This window comes from Haemaphysalis longicornis, unplaced genomic scaffold, assembly GCF_048455015.1.
Source record: "Haemaphysalis longicornis isolate Haplotype H1 unplaced genomic scaffold, Haemaphysalis longicornis Haplotype H1 scaffold_8, whole genome shotgun sequence".
Lineage (NCBI taxonomy): Eukaryota > Metazoa > Arthropoda > Arachnida > Ixodida > Ixodidae > Haemaphysalis > Haemaphysalis longicornis.
Window position 1 is genome coordinate 124,593,841 of NW_027526445.1, and position 7,486 is coordinate 124,601,326.

General features: G+C 41.2%; 1 protein-coding gene across 1 annotated transcript; it reads left to right on the forward strand.

Moving 5' to 3' along the window:
• The first annotated feature begins 2,511 nt into the window (after window positions 1-2,511).
• LOC144149058 (cystatin-1-like) lies at window positions 2,512-7,032 on the forward strand. The gene is made up of 3 exons (XM_077680602.1): window positions 2,512-2,824; window positions 5,867-5,971; window positions 6,778-7,032. Exons 1-3 carry the CDS (start codon window positions 2,618-2,620, stop codon window positions 6,856-6,858), a joined length of 393 nt encoding a protein of 130 aa, XP_077536728.1. The 5' UTR covers window positions 2,512-2,617; the 3' UTR covers window positions 6,859-7,032.
• Window positions 7,033-7,486: the final 454 nt, after the last annotated feature.

Below are 7,486 nucleotides of genomic sequence, written 5' to 3' on the forward strand. Positions count from 1 at the left end.
ACCGTTATCTTTGAAAAGAATGTGTAGAATTGAGTGAAGAGAGCAATTTGCAGCAAAAAATCAGTGGTTTTGCTAAAGCTTGAGCACTATTCAGGCTCGAACTTACGCTGCTCGCACTACTATCGGTCTTTCTACGCATTAGGTTACCAAGGCGGGACAGCGGGGTTATTTAGCAGATGTTCACGATAATTCAACCAGCAGTTTCAACCATAATTCAACCGCATGTTCACGAAAGTCAACCAGCAACCATCCTAGCGTAACCTATGGTGTCGTCTCCTGAATTTTTAATGCCGAACGCATTAGTCGCATTCGCCAGATTGAGGCCTTTCCCGGTACCGCCTCCGCCCCCCCCCCCCACCCCTACTCCTCCCATTTAATGGCCTTGGAGGAATTTTAGTCACCAGATCGTTAATCTTGGCGAGACGTCTTGTTAAACGGGTCCCGTAGCCAAGAGGCGCTCCACCACTGCGCACAGCTTTCTATCGTTATCCCGAGCCCCCATACTTCGGTCGTCTCGAAGATCGGTTTCCCTTGAAAAAAGGCACAAACCCCTCTCGAATACGGGACGGTCGGTTAAGCCCAGTTAATCTTGAGGCCCCTCGTTACGGCGTGTGGCCAAAGCAGCCTTCCCCATCCATCCCGTGGAAAAGCGGGTGATGCGTTTTGGATTAACAATATTCAGGTGTCGATGCCCGAGGCCAAACTATGCAGCACACCAGTAGTCGGTAACAATACTCTGAAAATACCTATTGAAGTTCTAGACGACCGTCCCACAAGAACCAGAAATTAGAAAAGCATAGTATTATGCGGATATTAAAAACGTTTTACAACCTGTAGTTAAATTGACATGGAGAAATTCAGCGCAGAAGCGCGACGGCTTCAGTTATACAAGTAAGCGAACGACTGCGAGTGGTTATTGCGGTAAACAATTTTTGAAACCGTTAGAGGAGATGTATGTTTGCTATAAACAAACATTTTACCTCAGGGCCATGCGTGCTACCACACCTCAGTTCCGGAAATTGTGGGTGAAGCAATTACACATCTTCTATCCCATTGAACAACATTGAAATAACGGGGGCTCTATAAAGGTTCTTAGAGCAGTCTATGGTGATTTACCTGATTCACAAAACAAACATTGCCTTACAATGTAAATGCCTGAGACTAATTTGTAATCTGGAGGCTACGGTGTTTACCTAATTTGGTGCCGAAACACCAAATTAAAATAAAGACAAAATCTAGTATCCTTATGTGTAAACTAGTTTCGATGTAATTAGCTATTCTTTGCCACGTTATGAGTTATCTCTACGACTTCCCAAAACGTCAATATGTTTCCGGGTGTATATTCTGTAACGCCACACCGGCGGTGACAGTACAAGTTCCTCTCCCATTTTGGTACACCAGGGGCAGTCGCCTGATGTTTTAATTATTCCTCTTTCGCCACCACCAGGATTTGTTATTTATTTAGATTTGGCTATTCTGTAAAAATATAGCTTTACCTTTGTAAACTGGAATCAATTCCGCCTATGACATCACCTACACCAGATGGATCACCACTATTACAGTGATTTTAAGAGTTACGATCCATTTTTCAGCGAGCCACGCATCTTAACGCAATACAGTGACGAAATGATGAAGATGATTGCGCCTAAATGCGCAAGGGTTCCTGAGAGAAACGTGACAATTATAAGTCCACTGCTACGTTTCGGGTGGTGCCATTATTGTGGTTTCCGAAATATTCACTATTTTCAGCCCCGTACACAAATCCACGCCTTTGTAAATCAGGCTAAAGGCAATTTTCTCCCTCACTCAAACTGGTGGCAAGTAAAGAAACAAACAAATAACCCCTAGTCAAATACTATCTGATCAACGATATTATTGTAGAAGTTCCACAACGTAGTCCATTATTTCCTTCTAACACGGAATATTTGGGGAGTTGGTAAAGTTGCATAACAAAATTAAACTCGAAACCGCAGGGAGAAAAAGAAAGAAAAATACGTCATTGTGAGAAATATTGGCAGAAATAAGCGATTATTACAAACCAGAGGTACTACAAGAAAAAAAAATACGACTCCGCAGGAACGTATTAATTGAAGGGTCTGGAAATGTTAACGTCTTCACCTGTTCGCTAATACCAAGGCACTAAGCAAGGGTTCTCGAAACAACACTTTTATTACTACTTTTCTCCGAAATGAGACACTCCTTATGGCGGCGAATAGTGCAGAAATTGTGGGAAAAAGAGCTACGCTTTTTGCACGTGCCTATGATTAAATGTAAAAGGTATTATTATCTACTCAACCCTTGTACGGAATATGTGTTTCAGCACGAACAATATCCAATCATTTGATCAAAACAGGCTATCGATATTGCGTGTCAATAACAACGTTCGTACAATGAAATCTGCGTATCGGTAATGTAGACGTTTGTCACGCGCTAGACCTGCAACCCAAAAACAATGTTATCTAGGCCCGACTGTGACGCATGGGCGAACGCCAGCTCGGATTCTATGCAGGACAAGCGGCTATATATAGCTTACAGTTCAGAAGCAATCCAAGCGAGAAGTGTACTTCTGGTAGCCTTCGAGAGTAAAATTTCAAAAGAAGTCCGTACCAGCGGAAAAATGAAGCAAGCCACAATTATCGCCTTCTTCGGGCTGGTCGGTTTAGCTCTTTGCTCGAATCCGAAACGACTTGTTGGAGGCTGGACTCAACACGATCCCTCGAGCAACCCCAAGTACCTCGAGCTCGCCCACTTTGCCATTTCACAGCAGAAAAATGGTTTGGATGCTTACCACACCGTTCTGAAGCTCGTCAAAGTAGAGACGCAGGTGAGACGTCGGCGGTGCTTTGAATGTCAGGCATACAATGTTGAGGATTTCCAAATTCAAGGGATGTTTTATATCATTGTCATCACTGCATCTCGAGCAAATTCACGTCGTCTAAATGAATCGTAAAGGCAGTCGGGCTTACGAAGGGTACAGAGAAATAAATTAACAGCCATATTGGAAACAATCGTGCATAGAGACATAGAGATAGATATATTGCCTTTGTGACCAATTATAATAATTTTATCTCTTTGCTGTGTGTCACTTTTTAACGAAATATGAGACAAACAAGGGCCCTTTTAACGATATGTAATAAAAAACTAGGCAGCAATGTTTTTCGGCTCACTTGTTTCACACGTTCAAACATGTTTTCATTTGGAACGTTTTACGCACTAATTTGCTGCAAAATTTCAGTACTATACATTAAATACCTTGCGAATTACGGTAACTCCAGAATTATTTCTAGATTCCACTGTTTCGACGTAATGCTATCTGCCCACTCAATGAGCAAGAAAAGCTAAAAGCTATTCCAAGTTCAAGTTGCGAAGTTCAAATACTAACTTCCAATTACAGTGTAACAGTAAAACTATACCGAGAATTCCAAATGTGTATGTGGCCAGTTAATAATAATAAATAAAGCATACAGCCCAACCCTACTGTCTGCGTATCTTTTAAAGGGCCTTGAAGAATTACGGCTCTTATTTATAACAAGGGGGCAGGGGGCGGCAGGACGTTAGATGGGCAGATGTGATCAAGAAGTTTGCAGAGATAAATTGGTCACAGTTAGATTAGGACCGGGGTAATAGAAGAATAACGGTAGAGGCCCTTGCCCTGCAGTGGGCGTAGATAGGCTGGTGGTGGTGGTGATGATGATGATGATTTATAACAATATGTCCCTTCACGTTTAGTCCTTACGTAGAAAAACCACCACACACAGCGGAGGAACGCTGTCTGCGGTTTTAGCTCCACCATGCGTCTGTCACGATGAGAGTACAGAATTACCAAATTATTTAAAGATTTCAATTTAATCAAAATGATTCAGGTAAACGTAGCCTGCATTATAAATGCATTGGTATAACAACTGTGAAAATAGCCTGTTTATTCGTTGAGGCTATTTTATCAAAACCCGGAACGGGTTGCATTTAAAGACGCGGGGCTTGCGGCAACAATTTTTGCTTTCACTATGGAATCCATGTAACGCAAGTGAGCCTTTCATCTCACTCAGCGAGGCCTCTCTAGTATTTGGTAAGTTTACAAGCCGTCCTAATTAGTGTTGATGTTTTTAATATGAAAGAGGCCAGGTGCTACAACCGGAGGGAATAAGATGAAACGCTGCAGGTGAATAAAAGCGCCTTTACTATTCGTGAGGGGAATCTTGTGAAGTTTTGTCAGTCCGTATCAGCTAACGAACTGCCTGACTTGTGTCCCACCTTCCGTCATATGATTAGCTCTGGTCATTCATCCCGAAAATGAAAGGCTTCTATTCGCCAGTGACTCTCAGGCACGCAACATTATGCCAGAACGCTTGTCTAAAAAACAACACAGATGTAAGCTTTCGCATTATAAAATAGGATACTCCTTGCATTATGAATACAAGGAGGTGTTACCCGTTTGTAGGTGTTACCCGGCTGCCAGGTGTTGCCATGAGAGTTACCAGGTTTTCTTCGTATTTTACACACCTTACACGTAGGAACTTAAAGTGATAATCACGCACAGAAAGCCAACTCTGCGGAGCTAAAAAAATGTGGGAACTATTCACCCGCTCATTACCAATGACGCCAAATCGCCACGGCACCACTTTATCCATTGTTATCTCCGCTCAAAATTGGCTCTACATACGACGGAAAAGGTTCAATCCTCGTTTGATACAACATTAATGGAAAAAATCAGGAAAGTTTGTTTATTCAAGATTGTATATCTGTTTAGGTTAAATTTATTTATGATCACTGTGAGGCCACAATGCATTATAACGGCGCTGAACCTAAATGTTTTCACCACCGCGTTACATATTTTTATCTTGTATTCCATTTTAGCGAATTTACACCCATCACTTACTTGTTAAGTGTTAGCACAAGTCTTCCATTTAAATTACGGCTTATGGAAGAAACTACTTGCCCTCAACCGCAGACTCAAACTATGTAAAATATAGGTGGACAAAATGGTAAGCTCCTGCACCTTGCTTTCACTGTGCCGACAGTAGCGTTTTCATTGCCCGTTCTGGCTAGACAGAATGAAAGGTTTATTTCGATCTTAACTACGAACGTTCCTTCGATGATGTATTCTGCAGCACAATTATGCTTGAGAAGGAAAAATTAGTCGTAGGAAAGTTATTGGAGAGTAACAAAACTACGCCGAAGAAATCATAAGGATCATAGTGAATCATATTGAATAAATTAAAAAGGATCATAGTGAAAAAGGATCATAGTGAATAAATTAAAACCACCTAATTAATTAATTTATAATCGTTTCGCATTGCACAAAGTAGGAAAATACGTCGTATTAAGTATTGTCACCTCTCAGAATTGTATATAGGGATGGCAGAATTTTTTTTTGAAAATATTTGTTTCAGCTATTTAGATTAGTTCTAAATTCAGGTAGATTCAACTATGTGCCAAAAAAGGGAGCTCAGGACGTGAACGTGATCATGAGCGCAAACCAATTTTAATCAAAAGAAATGCTGGAAGGCGATAAACTGCCATTTTTTGTTATCATTTATTCCGCAGTTTACAGATTTTTTCTTATGTGTAATATGGGATTCAAAAGGGACGTTTGCTAGAAGTGTGCAGAATGAATAGGGTGTCGTTGTTAACGAACACATTTCGGAATCCCTTAGGAACATTAGGCGTGAATTGAGCGTCCTAGTTTTTTGTGGTGGAGAGCTGTTTCGAGGTACCTGAATTTGATCGCGTTGCAAAAAGCCGTTTATATTGTTCATAAGATGAAAAAATGTCCCTCATGCATGAGACAAAGGGATCCTGCTTTGCTTTATATTGCAGCGTAATCGACAGAATTACCCGTACTTTTTTACTCCTACAACCCGCCTAGGTGGTCGCGGGAGTCAACTACAGATTGATATTCGAAACTGCACCGACCAACTGTCCTATCAGTGAAAAGTACTCCATCGAAAACTGCAAACCGACAACAAACACGGTACGTTGCATCTTTTACAGAATTTCATGATGGCACTAGTGAGAATTGTAAAATTTAAGCAAACCCGTTGGCGGCGAAGCTTTTTTGGTGTGGGGTGTTTTTGGTTTGCTCAATTGTTTAGCTTGAGTAGGCTTACTGCGTATTAACACAAGGCGTAATGGGGACATGTTTGGTTTTTCGTTCTTGTTAAATTTTCAGCCAGATATCTTCACCTGTCTAGCAAGCTGCGTATGGTTCTTGCATTTTCGAATTCAGTCACAATACACGGATCGGCCCACTTTTTTGTAGCTGGTAAATTCTCTGTGAAATAGATCTTAAGTAAGTCAACGCTTATTTGAGAATGTTACTCAAAGACTCGATTTTAAATTACCTATCAAGCAAATGTTTCTAATATCATTACTTTCGTGCATGTTTTCTCGATAGGTCTCCAAAAACATTCATTGGTTCAATTACAGCCATCGCTATAGCAAACTGCTTGTACAAAAAACGAGCATATCAGAGCTTTCAAATTGGCTAAAGGTTCCCGTTTCGTAAAAGGGGAGAAATTAATCAAAGAATATATGGCAGATAAGAAAATCGAGAAGGCAACAAAGCGCTCAAAATACCGAGAACAAATGGTTCGCGGTATGACTGGTAGTCGTATAAAATTTGCATAAAAGGAAAAGCCTCATTTTTCCAAGAAAATTAGTCCAGCACGTTTCCTGTTTTCTAAGGTAGTATTTATACAGTGATCATATGTTAAACATTTACCATGATGCAGATTTTGCGATTTCATGTTGTACTCATGTGTTTTTCTGTTCCTACAGCCTGCCGCCACATGCATTGCTACCGTCTATGAAAGGCCGTGGGAAAACTACCGGGAACTCACCTCATTCCGGTGCCCGTGATAGCGCTTCACGAACGAGGTCTTCGAGCTTCTACAACTGCGTGGTAAACCGTTCAAATAAAGATTACATTGAAATTCGGGTCAACTGAAGGAGTTTTGAACTATGTGACCTTACACTTCTGTTTGACTATCCCTCCAGGAGAACACTCTGCAATAAAAATCTGTGTACAACAAATTTGTGTGGTCTTAGCCACATCGCCATCCCCTAGGTGGTGCTGTGCAGAAATTGTTTAGTGTTCTTTTTCTCATACGCTGAATGATGACGAAGGGACACGCAGGATATATCCTTATTGGTTACTTTGTAACAAAAATTACCATTGGAAATCAAAAGATAGCAGGAACTTCTCTGGCAACATGTTTTTGTTTGCATCACTTGTTTGCAGCAGCATATTTTTGGCATTTTTACTAGAAAAAACTAGTGTAGCTATAAAGTATACTTGAGCATCATTACTTTTTCCCCAGCCGCATATTGCCGGAAGAAGGTTGCAAAGCACAAGTGTAGGCAATAGCACATTGCACCTCCGCTCAAATACTGTGCTTGAAGAGCACCGAAAGCTGGATTGGACGCGTTCTTTGAAAGGGCACTGCCACGTGCCCCAAGCAAGGTTTGTCGCCTTCACCTACGGGGA

Excerpts from the sequence above, each read along its gene's own strand:
- LOC144149058 (XM_077680602.1), top strand. The coding sequence starts at position 2,618 with ATGAAGCAAGCCACAATTATCGCCTTCTTCGGGCTGGTCGGTTTAGCT. Across the intron at positions 2,825-5,866 it reads TCGTCAAAGTAGAGACGCAG|GTGGTCGCGGGAGTCAACTA; the intron begins GTGAGACGTCGG and ends CAACCCGCCTAG. Across the intron at positions 5,972-6,777 it reads GCAAACCGACAACAAACACG|CCTGCCGCCACATGCATTGC; the intron begins GTACGTTGCATC and ends CTGTTCCTACAG.